The sequence below is a fragment of the Mauremys reevesii genome, linkage group 26 (genome assembly GCF_016161935.1).
Source record: "Mauremys reevesii isolate NIE-2019 linkage group 26, ASM1616193v1, whole genome shotgun sequence".
NCBI lineage: Eukaryota > Metazoa > Chordata > Testudines > Geoemydidae > Mauremys > Mauremys reevesii.
In genome coordinates, this window is record NC_052648.1 from 4,290,259 (window position 1) to 4,306,728 (window position 16,470).

General features: G+C 45.9%; 2 protein-coding genes and 2 non-coding genes across 13 annotated transcripts in view; 3 read left to right on the forward strand and 1 right to left on the reverse strand.

Annotated features, from left to right (window-relative positions):
* Positions 1-3,733, forward strand: part of PWWP3A (PWWP domain containing 3A, DNA repair factor) — a 28,360-nt gene extending 24,627 nt beyond the window's left edge. For all 10 annotated transcript variants that reach the window (XM_039515714.1, XM_039515720.1, XM_039515724.1 and 7 more), the window contains one exon: positions 640-3,733. In XM_039515714.1, the coding sequence (XP_039371648.1) occupies positions 640-727 (88 nt within the window). In that variant the 3' untranslated portion in view covers positions 728-3,733. The remainder of the gene's footprint in view (positions 1-639) is intronic.
* Positions 3,734-5,053: 1,320 nt separating this feature from the next.
* TRNAF-GAA lies at positions 5,054-5,126 on the reverse strand. Its single transcript has one exon. It is a non-coding gene; the product is annotated as a tRNA-Phe (tRNA).
* Positions 5,127-7,073: 1,947 nt separating this feature from the next.
* TRNAN-GUU lies at positions 7,074-7,147 on the forward strand. Its single transcript has one exon. It is a non-coding gene; the product is annotated as a tRNA-Asn (tRNA).
* A 655-nt stretch (positions 7,148-7,802) lies between these two features.
* NDUFS7 (NADH:ubiquinone oxidoreductase core subunit S7) lies at positions 7,803-15,504 on the forward strand. Its single transcript, XM_039516190.1, has 8 exons — positions 7,803-7,955; positions 9,520-9,556; positions 10,147-10,215; positions 11,222-11,339; positions 12,040-12,219; positions 12,301-12,347; positions 14,289-14,377; positions 15,281-15,504. Exons 1-8 carry the CDS (start codon positions 7,940-7,942, stop codon positions 15,376-15,378), a joined length of 654 nt encoding a protein of 217 aa, XP_039372124.1. The 5' UTR covers positions 7,803-7,939; the 3' UTR covers positions 15,379-15,504.
* Positions 15,505-16,470: the final 966 nt, after the last annotated feature.

Here is a 16,470-nt window from a genome sequence, read left to right on the forward strand (position 1 = left end):
CAGATACTGTACAGTACTGTTAAATGTAAACTACTAGAAAAATAAAGGGTAAATTTAAAAAAGGAAAATTGACAAGTAAGGAAACTGTTTATGTGCTTGTTTCAATTAAATTCAGATGGTTAAAAGCAGCATTGTTCTTCTGCTCAGTAAAGTTTTAAAGCTGTGTTAAGTCAATGTTCATTTGTAAACATTTTGAAAGCAACCATAACGTTTTGTTCAGAGCTATGAACTTTTCAGAGTTACGGACAATCTCCATTCCCAAGGTGTTTGTAATTCTGAGGTTCTACTATAATCAGTTTTTGATTAAAAACTAGTTTGGATGTTTTTGTTATGGTGAAAATGCAAACTTCTAGACAAGATGAAGACCCAAGATTGCGGGTATTTAAACATAACTAACATATTCTAAAATGTTTACATTTTAAAAAATTTACTTTGCCTGCCTGCTTATAGTTGTAAAGCTAACTTCTTTCATTATCCAACTGCTGAAATGATTAAATGTTGGAAATATTCCTATTGACAATAGTGTGGGGGTTTTTTTGGGGGGGGGGGTAGTTTTTGTTTTTAAGAGGAAAGTGTTTTGTTTTTTTTAATGTAGGAGTTCAGTGCAATGTTCGGGGGTTTTTGTTTTGTTTTTTTCAGGGAAAGAGAAATATTTGACAAAGAAATTCTAGAAAAAAAGAAACTGGAGCTGCTGAAGACTGACCTACCCCCTGAAGATAGCGTATAGAAACAGCAGTATGGAGCTTTAAAGTCTGCACTGGCACTGAATGTATATCATGGAGAAGAAAGCAAATTTTTGTATAAAATGTGAAATATTTTTACTTTTTTATCAACATGTAAATATTCTTTAGTGGATGTGCTGAGTCTTCAGAGTGCTGTGTTCTTTTGGATGCAGTTGTACTTTTACGTCTTGTACAATTTTTTTTGTTCTATGGAACTGCTCATTGCTTTTGTCTGAGTGATATAATGCTGAACTACCTGTAAAATTAATTTTACAAAGATGTAATATAAATTTTATGGACTTATTGCTAGACGTCACCCTATCCCACTTGAAATGTACATTAGTAACGAACTAAGCGGATAAATGGCAAATTCTTCATGAGGCTTTTGACATAATCATGTAATTTGTATTTAATTTTGTGTGGATTCGCCGTTCAGAATATCTTTGGAAACAAAGGTCTGTCGTCAGAGGAACCTGTGATGATAGAAATGTAGAGTTACAGGATTTTCTATAGCCAAGTATGCTTTGGTTGGCAGTTTCATTACTGCTAAATCTACTGGGTTTCCTGTCTGAAAATTTTCAGAGGTTGGTTGTCCTTGCACTGCTTTTTATTTCCCTATAGGTACATAAATTAAATGCCATCCATTAATGAAACCCAAGGCACAGAAGCTCTTTCTGTTAAGAGGGTAACTTTAAACTTTAGTGTAAGAGAAGGCATTCCAACACACTAAAATTATTTTATAATATGACCAGCTTCACCTCATTTACAAAGATGAAGCAATAAATTCAATGAGTGTCATATTTAGCATATTGTAGGTTAATGAAACCAGTTTCTAGGCACACATTTGGCATTTTTATGTCTAACCTATTCAAAAATCAAATCTGCATGCTTCTGGGGCTGTGCCAGCATAGAAGCAGTTCACATCATGGTATCATAAATGTATTAGCCTGTTGCAAACAGATTACTGTTGGCTGGCCTACAGTGAAGCTGGCGGACATCAGGATTCATTGACAGAATACGTCTTAATTTGGGAAGAGCCAATCAAAAAGGTTAGCGATTTATATTCTATTTGTAGTGCAAATCTCTGATCAGGGTGTGTTATACAGTCTGAACTGAGGTGTAGTTTGATTTATATGGAATTAAATGCTGTAGCTTAATTTTTTTAAATCTAATTCCTTGTGAGAAAATGGAATGTAAATGGCATATTGGGGGGGGGGGGGTGTATAGTGTACTCATCTGAATAGTTCTTCAAATGACACTAACTGCTCTGTATCTTTAGAGTCCATCCTCCTTATATGGTTTAGTGACCTATTAAATAAGTGTATTAAGAAAATGAATGTAACAAAAGAATGTGGGGATATCGTACTAATATGTTCTTTCATATTACTTTTCACTAAAACTTTTTGGAAAAGGGATAATGCAATTTATATAAACTTTTTGTCATGGCAAAAAACCTTTTAATTACAAGCCAGTTATATAAATATACCTTCAGCTCTGCAAAGGTCTTGAAAGCTGCTTTAGCAGACATTAATTATAGATGGAGATTTCTGAGGCTTGGTGCTATCTCTTTACAATGTGCAAGCTGTGTGTGCAGAAGAGAGATTTTACAAGCAAACAACCAAAAAAAACTACTGCAGCCACTGGTCCCAGAGATAATGGGCCACACCAGATGTAGATCTCCTAAAGTGGAGGGAAATGGGGGAGGGAAAGGCTTAAATCACAATGTGATACCCATTTCCCCTCCTGAAATAAACCATAACCAAACATGCACTTTTCATCAATTTTGCCATTATGTTTATGGGATTTCTAAACAATGCTACAGTAGCTGAAATTCTAATATCTCATGTTCTTGAATTAGATTGGGGAAAAGCAACCCCAAAAATTCTGATGCCATATTTATATGTATCGCACTCTTTCCCATGTTCCTTTTTTCCCCTTCCCTCTTCTAATCATATCCTACCATAAGACTTTCTTTAAATACAAACTAGTAGAAATATCTAATCTAACTGTACTTTAACCAAGAATGAATTGCCCTAAAGTAGTACATCATGTTGAAGTTTCTTATACTTTTAATGTGTGCCTAGCACAACTTAGCCTTGAAAATATTAAAAACAAAATTTAAACATTATCTTCAAGAAACCAAAGGCTAGATAGCTTTTTTTTTAACTTAATTTGGGATAACAAATACTTTCCACTCATTGTAGAAAGTGCATAGACCATTTCTGTAAAGTACAGATAAATCTGAAGACCATCTTTGTGTAGTCCTATGATAAGACAGTGTATTAAATTTAACAGTACATTCAGATTGATACTGCCTAATGCAATAATATTTGCTTTCTATTATATACAGTATTTACCTTTTTATGGTATTCTGTGTGACTTCAGTTTCTTAAATACCAACTAAAACTGGTACCTAGGAAGGCATGAATTCTCCAAGGTTTATTATTTCTACTTTGTTTAAATAAATTCAGTTGCTTCAGATACAGATGATGTAATCCATTGCTCTCAGTAAAAAAAAAACAAAACAAAAAACAAAAAACCTTCCAGCTGCATTTAGTATTGTCTGACAGCTGAGTTGATTTTTGTTTTCTTCTAACTATGGGTATGTCAAATACCATTAAATAACATTTGATACAGTATTTGTGTTTGAAATATTTTGTTTATCTTGTAAGATAACATCTGGGTGAATATGAGAAAGCAGTGTCCTGTATTGTAATTTTTTAATAAAGTGGAGTAACCAAAAAACAATTTTAATCAGCAGCTTGTTCTTTGGGGTGTACAGTACAGTTTAACGCTTCCAATAGTCTATCAGCGAAGTGATTTCTTTTAAAATGTTTAACTTGTGTCTGCTTGTGTTTATTTCTACCCATGGAGGGTTTTGAGTAAGCATCCAAAAGTATTTGTGATGTGTTTATCTAAATTGAACCTTCTGAGATCCCTGTCTATATTTTAATAACATTTTGATTGCCTTCAACATCTATGCTAAAGTTATGTGTTTTGTAGACTATTTACCCATTAGAAGTGTAATAAGAATGGGCCTTCAGATATCTCAGATGTGGTTTTTGGCCAAACACAATGTAATCGTTAAAACCCTGATGATGGAACCTTGTTCAGGGCTTTAGGGCTAAGCTACATAGAGACACTTAGTGGCATAATTGTAACATCTATTGTGAATGCTCTTATTCTGACACAGGCCCTCTTGGGGATTTAGTTTGTCACTTCCAAAGCAACGTAAATTAAACGAGAAAAAGACACACTTATTCTGGAATGAATGCCCAGGTGGGGAGTTATAAATATATCAGGGTAGCTAGGTTGATAAATATCTGTATGTAGACAAGTCCTCACCCTAAATACTTTCCCCCCTGCCTTAAACTAGTTCATTGATATGCATCTATGGCATGTTTCTTTGTATCCAAGCAACGTATGGACAAAATCCTAGGGAAGAGGTTCTGTTAGTGTGTGTGTGTGTGTGTGTGTGTGTGTGTGTAAACTCCATGCTTTTTAGTTGTTAAGCTGTTCTTTTTGGGAATGAAATTTTTAATTCTCTGTAAATCGAAGGGAGTATTTTGCAGGGCATGAGAATAAACAGAGGCACTATTGCCTATCTAGCTACAGCTCCAAGTACTGTACTGTTGCATAAGAATAGCATCGTCCTCCTATATTCCTCAGACACATTTCTCATGCTGATCTGGGCAAGAACCTCATCTGAATGGAAATAGCATTATTTTAGCTAAACCGTTAAATCTACTGTGGTCCTGCTTTTCAAGAATCTGTCCACTCCATCAATATATGCCCCCACTTAATCTAAAATAAGTGTCTGTGGCAGGTGCGGCCAAACTGTGGCTTTTTTTACAGTTCATGTGTGGTACCTGGAGGGTGCGCCCCCCCCCCCCTTCCCTTCCTGCCTACAAGACAGGGCAGGTAGGAGCTCAGGGCTTTTGCCCTGTGGCAGGGTTGTGGGTGGCTAAGGGCTTTAGACGGGGGAAGGGAGGCACTTAGTTATTACAGGTTTTAAGAGTATGGGGATTTTGGGGGGGGGGGGTAAAATCCTTCTACCCATCTGGTTCACTAGTTAAAAAAATAAAATCCGCTCTCTGGAATATGTGTGACCCTTAGGTAGTTGTAGAGGTAAGAGTCCAAAGGGAGATTTGCAACAGTGGCTCTTAACTCCCACTTGCATATCAGCGGGCAGCAGGTGAAACGTGCTCAGTGGGTGCTGTAAGCGGATAGCCCGCAAGACAGCGGGGCTTTGAAACAAGCCAGGAACCGAACGGTGATGCGGGCAACATGGAAACTGCTAAAACTAACCAAATTTGGCCAAGGAAAACATCTGCCGAAACCCGGGATCGAACCAGGGACCTTTAGATCTTCAGTCTAACGCTCTCCCAACTGAGCTATTTCGGCTTGTTGAGAAGTTGTTTCTGTCCTCCTTACCCTGAAATTGAAAATTGAGGCCCCAGGGTTTAGTAAAGTGAATTTAACTTGTGTTTATTCATGTATTGATCAAGTGCTTTGGTGTTTGCCTATGTAGCCCATTGCCAATGTATGCAAAGATCCACTTCCTTCTTTGATTTGATAGCATCAGCGTGCAGTGCTGTACACAACAGAGGAAGACACTGGCTAAGCCAGTCCGGGGAAGACATGCAGGACAGGTATGCCTTTGTCCCACTAAAATGACTTCAGCACGGTTGACATTGTTACTGATTAATTAAGTGGGTGAGAAGAGAGGAGGCTTGGGTTGTTTTCTTGGGGTTAGGGGAGCAGATTGCAGCACATATGCCTGGAGAGGGGGATAAAATTTGGCTATATATATGAAATATGTCATATTTCTGCCCTTACTCCTGTGCAAATGTTGGCTGCTTAGATGCAAGACCAACTGAAGGAGCAGAGGGACAGTCATCCAGGCTTTCTCAAATGAGAAACGCATAGGGCTGTGGGGGCAATGAGGGAGTAAACACAAATCCCCTAGAGAGGTTTTTTTTTGTTTTTTTTTTTTAAATCGGATCAGATTCTGGGGTTCTGGCCACTGGCACTACACCCTGGTAGAGGAGGTTGCTGACACTCAAGCTGCTGCAATGAGATGATCTGGAGTCCATGAAATGTGCCCTCTCACCTAATACAAAAAGAACAGGAGTCCTTGTGGCACCTTAGAGACTAACAAATTTATTTAGGTATAAGCTTTTGTGGGGTAAAACCCACTTCATCAGATGCATGCAGTGGAAAATACAGTAGGAAGATACATACATACATATACAGAGACCATGAGAAAAAGGGATTGCCATACCAACTCTAATGAGACTAATCAATTAAGGTGGGCTATTATCAGCAGGAGGAAAAAAAACTTTTGTAGTGATTATCAATACAAACGTGTTTTTTCTCCTACTGATATTATCACTCCAAAAGTTTTTTTTTAGTAGTGATAATACATTTTTTCATGTTCTCTCTCTATATCTCTTCCTACTGTATTTTCCACTCCATGCATCCGATGAAGTGGATTTTAGCCCACAAAAGCTTATGCCCAAATAAATTTGTTAGTCTCTAAGGTGCCACAAGGACTCCTTGTTCTTTTTGCTGATATAGACTAACACGGCTGCCACTCTGAAACCTGTCACCTAATACAGTGGCCTGGGGCTGCACCAATGGTTTGTCTGACTGTCAGCAAGTTGTGGTGAAAGTCAGCCCGTGTTTGGGATGTGCCAGCCCACAAGCAAAAGGGCCCTTTTCCTTGGAAGGTGTCACCCGTATATTTCACAGGGACACAATGTCACAAGACAATCTCCTCCCTTTGCAGCAGCACCTCAGCCTGGTTTCACGAGACCCCCCCCCCCAGCTTTTGAGAGTCCCGCAAAGCTAAAGCCCACAGGCTGCATGCGGCCCTGACACCATCAGGCTCATCGTCTGTTAGGTGCCACAGGATTCTTTGCTACATCCCCTGGGGCATAACTAGGATGGGCCAAGTGGCCAGGCCTCCTTAGGGAATTACCTCCCCCTGGACTCTAGTCTATAATTAGAGCCCTGTTGCTTTGCATGGCTAATCAGAACATTCTTTATTGGTATTAATTATCACAACGCTGCACATTAAAAAAACACCACCTCTTTGGGGACTAAGTCTGAAAACATTGTCTAAAAGTTGTATCTGTAGCCTTGCAAACACAGGGGCGCTGAATGGGAGGGATCAGGCACCTGGGCGAGCCGCTGAGGGAGGCCAGTCCTTTTTGCAGTCTAGCCCTTCCTTGCTTGCCCTGGAATAATTTCTGCAGCCTGGTTCTGCAAAGTCCTTTAAGTGGCAGGTACAGAGCAGGGCATGCATTTAAGATCTTAAGCGGCTGCAGAAAACAGCTTAATAGCTCGGTCTCTGTGGCGCAATCGGTTAGCGCGTTCGGCTGTTAACCGAAAGGTTGGTGGTTCGAGCCCACCCAGGGACGCGGCCCTGTTTTTTCCCCCGAGGCAGGGGTTTCTTCAGCCCCCGTGCTGGGCATGGAGGGAGGCTGGGCGTGGGGGGATGCGAAGGGAACGGCCCAGGTTGCAAGTGGCTCGTGCAAAGGAAATAAACCCTCTTCCTGAAGGACGGGGGAAGGGAGCCTGTATTTTGCACGAGGGACGGTAGCATTTGAGCGGGACACTACGTGGGGGAGGGAAGTCAGCGAGCAGCCAGAGAAGCGCTGCCCCTGCCCAAGGTGGCTGCGCCGGGAGCCAAGGTGTTTCTTTGTGCCCCCACACTCACCCGGCCAGTACAGCCCCTCGCTCCTCCCGAGCCCAGGCTGCGCTGCAGACACCCCCTGCGAGGCTCTGGGACACGTGAGTCCCACCCACGCACGTGTCCTGCGCCCCCCTGGCCACCCCACGGTGCAGATCTTAGTCCCCCCCCCCCCGGCAAGTATCCTGGCCTCACCTTTTGAACAGCCCCCCCCTGCAAATTATTTTGCACCGACAGCCTTTCACACACGCACACACCCCTCATTTCACACGCGCGTGCGCACACGCACACAGAGACACACACACCTCCTTGCACGCGCACGCACAGACACCCACATACCTCCTTGCACGCGCACGCACAGACGGACACCCCTTAGACAGGCGGAACCTGGGGGGGGGCTCCCCGCGTTTCCCCGGCCTGCCGGGGACCGGATGTGGGGCAGCACCGGCTCCCCGCCGGAAGGGTTAGGAGGGCGCACGGCCCCTGCCAGGCAGAGGTTGGCTGAAGGGCTGGAGGCGAGATGGCTGCGCTGGCTGGTGAGTGGGGGGGCTGCAGAGGCGGCATAAGCAGCCCCCCCCCCGGGGGGTAGGAGGCAGGGACACCCCGTTCCCTGGAGGATGGGGGAGCCCCCTTTCTAGGACATGTGCAGGGCCAGCCTGGGGGCTGGGAGTGGGGCAGGGTCACCCCCCCCAGCAGGTGGAAAGGGGGTTTGTCTTGTGTGTGTTGCGGGGGGAGCCTGTCCAGTGGGCTCAGCCCTGGTGGGACCCTCCTCCCTCTGCCCCCCAGCTCGGGTCTGCACGGTGCGTCTCCCTGGCGGGCTGGTGGTTACGGCTGGGAGGGAGCCTGGGGTTCAGTGTGGGGGTGACACACGGTTGCAGGACCCTCTTGTAAAGTGCCTTGAAAGTAACGCCCCCCTCCCTCCAGCCGGCAGGTGGATTTGGGGGCCATTGCAGGTACTGAAATCCCTGCAGCGGGGTTGTGACAGCTCAGTGTGTGGCTTGTCTGACAAGCGTGCACAGGTGGCAGTTTGAAATAGTGGCAAGGCAGGTGGGGTAATAGCTTTTATTGGACCAACTTCTATTGGGGAGGGAGAGAAGCTTTTGAGCTCCACAGAGCTCTTCCTCAGGTCTGGGAAACTGAGTGCGTCACAGCTAAATCCAAGGCAGAACAGATTGTTTAACACAGTGGATCTCAAACTTTTATACTGGTGACCCCTTTCACAAACCTCTGAGTGTGACCCCCCCCTTATCAATTAAAAACACATTTTTATATATTTAACACCATTATAAATGCTGAAGGCAAAGCAGGGTTTGGGTGGAGGCTGGCAGCTCGTAACCCCCCCATGTAATAACCTCATGACCCCCCTGAGGGGTCCTGACCCCCAGTTTGAGAACCCCTGGTTTAGCGTAAGTAGTTAACAATTTCAAGGGACCGTTGAAAGAGTGTCATTTAAGTCACTGACCTACGTGTGCGCTAGGCAGTGAATTGTAGACACTCTTAATCACTTGTGATTTGGACAGAGGCACGGTAACACTTGCTTGATGTGCATTGTTCTTGACATTTAAAAAAGCCCCAGTCGGTGTGTGCGTTTATTTATTTATTGCTTTGCTTGGTGTCAGGGCTAATAGATTTTTAGCAGATGAATGTGACTTTGTGGGGAATGGGTTAGAGTTTTATGACTGAAAGATCTTAGCTTTCCAGTCCTTGCAGAATTATACCCATTTGCGAATGATGATGAGGCAGGTTGGTCAGTATTAAACCACCTACCTGGGGCTTGGACATCCCTCCTCTCCTTCCCATGCCTTAGGGTGACCAGATGTCCTGATTTTATAAGGACACTCCTGATATTTGGGGCTGTGTCTTACATAGGCTCCTATTACCCCCCACCCCCGTCCAGATTTTTCATACTTGCTGTCTGGTTACCCTCCCCTGCCCCCCGCCTGCTCCCTCCCCTTCCCTCCCCATTATCCTCAGCTCTGAGCTTTAGGGGCCGAATAGCACACTTAGTGGAATGCTGCTCATGTGATGGCAGTGCAGCACCGTTATCTTTCATTGAGATTCTGGCTGTAAGGTAAACTGCCCTGTGGCTTTTGTTCACAGCTCCTCGCCTGACCCGGGCTGGGATATTTCTTTTGCGGTAAGTAGCACCTGGTTGGTTGAGCAACCACAAGAAACTTACTTGTTTGGGGGAGGAGAAAGGCAAAATGGATTAAATCATTTTGCTGCTTGCAGCCCTCTTCATGCCTTTCTCATGAATCCTTCCAATCTGCCGTCTCTACAGCCCTATTCCTTTTATGCATTTCTCCTCGAGTGAGAGTGAATTTGCACTGAATGCAGCTGCAGAGCTCTCTGCTTGAGTTGTTGCTGTTCGTATAGAGACAGTAACGTCAAGTTCTTAATGGACATTCAGGGAAACAAGCCGGTCTTGTCTGATTGTGGTAGGGTCACTGGAAAATGTTGCCCTGTGGTTAGATCACAGGGCTGGAAGTCAGGACTCCTCCGCTTCTGTTCTCACTCTGCCATAGACTTTGGTCAGAACACTTCCTCCATTCGTCCCTTTACCTGTCTGTAAATGGGGGCTTCACGGGGCTGAGAGGCTTCACGGGGCTGAGAGGCTTAATTAGATAGTATCTGTAAAGCACTGTGAGATCCTAGGATGGAAGGGACGACATAGCTGGCAAAGTGTTGCTGCTGCACCATGATGTTTGGCTGTGTTCATTTTTACAGGCCCAGTGCTGTAACACCTGCTCATGCTCAGTCGCTCCATGAGACGCCAGTGACCTGCCATGCTGACAGGTAACGCCACACTACCATCTAAGTTCTTTAGCTGAGTGTCACTTCTGCAGGTGGGAGATTGCAAGTGATACAGGAAAGGAATATCTGTTTGCTACAGCTCCGTTCTAGTGTATGGCCGAAGAAAGCCCAGTTTCTCTCTCTTCTCCTAGCAATCAGTATTAAATGGCAAGGCGTTGGGTCCTAGAGATGAGCCTGCCAGGTAGCCTGAGTGTAATGAAGGTTCCCTGTCTGAGCAGCAGATTGCATGATATTTGGTCTTTTCTCCACTATGTGGAGTTTGCTCGTTTGAACAGCATAGAGCTGGCTCAGCACTCAGCCTGGTGTGTTATTTTGAACAGTTAGAACTCTCCAAAACAAAACTCGATGGAGCACATACAGCCTGTGATCCAAAACCCTTGCCATCTTCAGCCGCCTGCATCGCAAGGCAGATGAGTGATATTTACAAATATTCTATGTATTTGTGCTCCTCTTCTTCGACTGGAATCCTCGTCTTTAATTTGGGAATGAATTCCAGTGCTTGTGAAAGTGGGGGACAAACAGCACTGGTATTTGAGCCAGGTGCGTCCTTCCCCATCCTTCCTTCTGACCTGGTCAGCAGTATCCCTGGCTATTCCAGACCACCGGCTCCTTACCAGAACACCTTCGTTGTGACTTGCTCTTCCAATCCTGGATCCCATGCACAGGTCTGCCAGTGCATCCCTGTCCTGAACTGCACCATCCCCTGCCTTTCCAGCCCGGACCAGGCATGCTTTATTATGCCAAATGGGGTGGTACTGTGGGATTTCCTCTGGATTTTAAACTGGCTGGTCCAAAGGTGACCGCTGAGTCTACCCTTACCGTCTTGTGCCATTTCAGCAGCAGCTGGTATTGAATTGACTATAAGGAGCTTATTCCAGCCTCTTCAGGGGATCGAATGTCCTCAGAGTTGAGACACCTTAATCAGTGACTCTGTTAATAACCGGATAGATTGTAAGCTGATGTTGCGATCCATGCTGTTTGTTCTCAGCCCCTCCCAGGTCCAGCAAAAGAGCACTGCCATCGTCCAGAAAAAATCCTACGTCCCTACCAGCCGGGGAGAGTATATTGTCACCAAATTTGATGACCTAATCAACTGGGCTCGTAGGGTGAGTGGCCAGGAGCACCTGAGGCCTGTAAACAAGAACGGGTAACAAAGGCTTTGGAGTGCTTGCGGGAAGGTAGATAAGCCTGTCTCTTTGAAAGGGCAGCAATCGAGTTCAGAACCTCTGGTGCCCTGCAATGAAATAGGGCATGTTCCTTGGCCAGGGCTGGGGGCTTGGGAGTTTCTGCTTCAGAGGACTGATGTCTTAATCTGAAGGCGCTACAAACTTGCTTAAATATTGTGCTGAGAAAGTCACCCTGTTCCTCCGTGGTTTCCCTTCTGCCTTGTGTATTCCAGCAAATCTTGATTTCTTGGTTCTTTCTCCGTATCTGAGGTGGCTACGCTGAGTTCAGTCAGCTTTATTGCCGGTGGGGCTCTATAGATGACACCTTAAACTGAGGTCTCTCTGCTCTGGAGAGTAAGGCTTTGTCCTGGCCAAGATTGCTTTTCTGCATTCTACTGGGCCCTGGTGCAATTTGTTGTGCATGGGAGCTGCCCCTCTGTTTCAGAACTGGCTACATTTCCGTGACACAAAGCCCACATCCATCTGTCATACAGAATGTAAAACCCCTTTGCCATACCCACCACCCCCACAGACTTACTGTCCCTTGAAACATTCTGAGCGGCCCACGCGGGTCTCCGTGCTGCAGACCCCAGTCCCGTTTTGAGCCCTGTTAACCTAACTCGGATCTCTGCCATCCCAGAGCTCCCTGTGGCCGATGACCTTTGGCCTGGCGTGCTGTGCGGTGGAGATGATGCACATGGCGGCTCCTCGCTATGACATGGATCGCTTCGGGGTGGTGTTCCGGGCCAGCCCCCGGCAGGCGGACGTCATGATTGTGGCCGGCACCCTGACTAACAAAATGGCCCCAGCCCTTCGGAAGGTATGGATGCTGGCCGCCTTGGCAGGTCCAGCTTTAGAACTCAGATGCAGAAGTTCACTGTGAAATCTCTCTGTCCTCCAGGTTTATGACCAGATGCCTGAACCACGCTATGTGATCTCCATGGGAAGGTAAATGCCAGAGGCTTCCTTATTATCTTACAATTTGCTGGGAGGAAATCTGTTGCCACTGCCTTTATTAAGTCAGTAAATAAAGGGCTGACTTCTCACTCATGTGCCCAGCCCTTTACACTGTGTCAAGAGTCCTCAGTGTAAATGAAAATAAGGCCCAAGGTTCCTTTTTGTGTGTGTGTATTGGGGGAGGGGGGGTTAGAATATTTTTTAATATTAGTGTCCTCTCTGGGAGTCAGAACTCTAAACTGTGAGCTACGGAGGTTTCTTTTTACAAAGGAGGGGAGGAGCCGCCAAATTCTCCTATAAAAATCCCAACGAAGGGAAAAGTGGACAGCTAGTGTTAATCATCCATAATTAACAAAACATGAGACAATTCCCACCTTCTGCAGATCCTGAGCAGCAAATCAGAGCTGGCTCCTCCACCGGTGCGAGTAATCACAGTGACGTGGAAGCAGATGTTAGCACCTGGCAGTGCTGCGTCCCAGGTGCATAGGGAGGCAGGCGCGGTTAGGAACGGGGCTAATTCCATTATTCAGACTGCACCCGGGGTAGAGCCCTGTGTTCTTCACAAATGCGAAGTAACACAAAATGAAAAATGACGTATTAAATGAACTGGAACTAAAATCTCGCTCCCTCGTGACAAGAGGGGCAGCCGGGCCAAATTTGTATGAGTGATTCTGGAACCCCAGGAGCCTGAGTGGGGAGCTGGGCGCAGCCCCCTGGCTCTCCCCACTGGCTTCTCCCTTCCTTGGGAAACTCACAAACATGTTTCTAGCATTGCTGGCTACCCCTTGTGTTTTGGCCTTAGGTCTCATCTGTGCTATAATTACAGCCACACCAAGAAATGGCTCTTAGTAAAGTCTTCGGTTGTGATCCCAGGATGCATTAGGAGCCCTGTCTCTGTTTTCAGAAGTGGTGTAACCAGATCCATAGACTTGCCGACAGCGGCAGCGAAGTGGCGCTTGCTGTAGTGATTCGTAAACATAAGGACTGATACATAGCGCTGTAGCATATATGGCCCTTTCCCGTGTGGCTGATTCCATCACAGATGTTTGTAGGCAAGTGGAGATGAATGGTGTGTGAATCACCCATCCCACTGTCACCAGCACCGCTTCACCGAGGGTGTGCGATTGTGGGGTGTAATTGCGCCTCCTGCAGGTGTACTGAGGTACCTTCACTCTGACTAGCTCAGATCCTGGAGCAGTGAAGCTCTGGCAAGACGGGCTGCAGAGTGGGCTCTGCAAACCCACCCAGGACCCTGCATAATTACTTGTGGCACTAGCCTGTGCTGAAGCGCGGTTCCCTGCTCCAGCACCCCAGCTAGCTAGATGAAAGCTAGCTGGGGTGTATCTACACGAGCTGCAATCCCACCCGTGAGTGCAGTATAGACCTACCCTAAGAACGCGTTTTGGAACGAGCAGCATGCGTCAGCAGGAGCAGCAGTGATTTTAACCAGACTGGTTTCTAAAACCCTGTTTGTAGGCACAGATCATGCCACAGGCTTGGGTTATAGTTATGACTGACACAGAGACTTTTAGAAAGTAGATTTCTTTTAAATGAATGCAATTCTTAAGTCCCTTGCTCAGAATTTGGTCTGTGGGGAAAGCAGCTGGGGTGTCCAGAGATTCTCAGAACCAGGAGCCTAAGCCATGCCCGTGGGAGATGCACTGGTGCAGATAACTGCATGTGTCACTTAGGCTCTTGTGTCCTGAGAGCTCAGCCCTGTGTGTTCATGTTGAATGGTCACAATATTGACCCAGCACTGAACTGCCTGAAACTTGCCCATGGCTGTGAAGTTTTTTGCTTTAACTGCCTTGTGGCTCTGTTCTCTCAGCATCTCCGATGCCCCGGCAAAGTCTTGCCTTTCCTTCTGTGTAACTCTTGCCTGCTGCTCCCGAGTTGCACTTCAAAGGACACTGAATCCTTTGTTTTTTGTAGCTGTGCTAATGGCGGTGGTTACTACCACTACTCCTATTCCGTGGTGAGGGGCTGCGACCGCATTGTGCCAGTGGACATCTACGTCCCAGGTAAAAAGAAACTCTGCTTGTCTCTGGGGGATTACAGTACGTTACTCTTAAGCGCAGCAAGCTGGAGCAGAGCTGCAGCAACCTAACGTTGTGTTTCAGTTTTGGACTGTGATTGTAATATGTTATGACTCCTGGCCAGTATGTAGCTACTTAAGGACCTTTTGTAAGTTTTAAGCTGCAACGCTTACATTTTCAGGCTTTCATTAAATTGTGTTCAAACAAGGAATTGGGAGGAAAGTGAAATCCTTGTAACTTCTATGCAGGCAATTGCATGCAGTCCAGTCTGGGTATTCGTTAATCCCCAAGAAAGGAATGTGCTGTGTCAAGATACCAAGTTATTTACAAGGAAAAGCAGTTCTGACATTCATAAAACTTTTCCAAGTGCATCTCAGTTCTAACGTCTAAAAATACAGCCCTCTCCTCTGTGACGCCTGCTTTTTTTAATGCAGGAGAAAAACTTGTGCCTTATTTCTAACTTAACAGTGCGGGTGATTAAACCCCCCTGGAACAAACTGCCACAGGACAAGACAGAACAAGACCAGCTACCTTTCTGGAAGAGATGCTTTAGTCAAACACAAGTTATTGGGCTCCATGCAGGGGTAACTGGGTGAAATTCTCTGGACTGTGCTTATTCAGGAGGTCAAACTAGATGGTATAATGGGTCCCTTCTGGCCTTAAAACGTATTCATTGATGCAGTCTCTTTCTGAGCAGCCCTTTTGTATGTCAGCTCCAGTACTGGTGTCTTTAGCCCACCTAGTGCAGCTGGTTGGCGGGTGTTTATTACATGTACTGAGGTAGCACCTAGGAGCTCCAGTCATGGAGCAGGACCCCCTGGTGCTGGACACTGGACAAATGTGGCCCCAAAGAGCTTACACTCCTCCGGCTCTCCCTCTCTCCCTCAGGCTGCCCACCCTCCGCCGAAGCGCTGCTCTATGGCATCCTGCAGCTGCAGAGGAAAATCAAGCGGGAGAAGAACGTTCAAATCTGGTACAGGAGATAGCCTCCCTTATTTATGGCCTAGCTATTCACCCCCGTTCTCTGACAGAGAAATGTATTGGTATTGTCACGCACACTGCAGCTGTGAGCTGCACAAGCCTCACAATAAAATGTCATCTGTTTAACGTGATTTCCTGTCTTTAATGTTCCCACTCGGTTATTTAAACTAGGAGGGCACACTTCATAGCTAGTGTCGTTGCACCCCCCAGGTGCCCCCCGGGTGCCATCCTCCCATCCCTCTCTTTTTCGGGGATTCCCTGCAACTCACCCAATCCCCCCCTTCCAGGTGTTCTGGGTGCCCTCCCCTGACACACATACCCCCCAGGGGTATACGGGTTAAATTGTATAGGGTTCCAAATACACTGGTTCCTGGCTTGAATGGTTCATGCGGGGGAGAGAGCATGCCCACTAGGTTCTTCATATCATTATCTGCTGTTGGCAAACAAATCGGTTCTGCAGCCTCCCTCCCTTCTGCGACTCTGGGTTTGACCCATTGGCTGCAGTGGAAATTGCAGGTTCTGGAAACTGGATCCTCTTGTGTAGTGATGTTGTTTACGTAAAATAGTGTTAACTGGGCAAGTGGCCAAACCAATTTCTAATACCAGAGAATTTGAAGCAGATACATAAGTGAGTTTCAAATGTTTCACAAAGTCCTGGCTTGATTTGAAACTGGGGAAAAGTACCTCTAAACTCCTACCTCTTCGACAATAACAGGCTTAGATTCAGCTTGCATAGATGAGATTGATTTAGGTTTTTTTGATCCCTCTGTGGCGATCAGGACTGAGACGTATCCCCAGCTTTGTCACAGATGGGCTGCTTTGTGAATCAGTCCTGGGAGTTTGGTTTAGAGCAGGCTTAGAAGTCTCATCTCCACTTCCTCACGTGCAAAACCCTGGCCTTGATGCTGTCAGCAAAAACAGCAACAGCAGAAGCTGATACGGACACTCTTCAGTGCAGCCTATTACTGCAGCTTCTGTACCTCCCTTTGCCACCCTAAATCTCTGCTATGCAGGAGGTCAGACTAGATGATCATAATGGTCCCTTCTGACCTTAAAGTCTATGACTCTGTTTATACTTCTCATGTATCTGTGAACTG

Excerpts from the sequence above, each read along its gene's own strand:
- NDUFS7 (XM_039516190.1), top strand. Across the intron at positions 11,340-12,039 it reads TAATCAACTGGGCTCGTAGG|AGCTCCCTGTGGCCGATGAC; the intron begins GTGAGTGGCCAG and ends CTGCCATCCCAG. Across the intron at positions 14,378-15,280 it reads AGTGGACATCTACGTCCCAG|GCTGCCCACCCTCCGCCGAA; the intron begins GTAAAAAGAAAC and ends TCTCTCCCTCAG.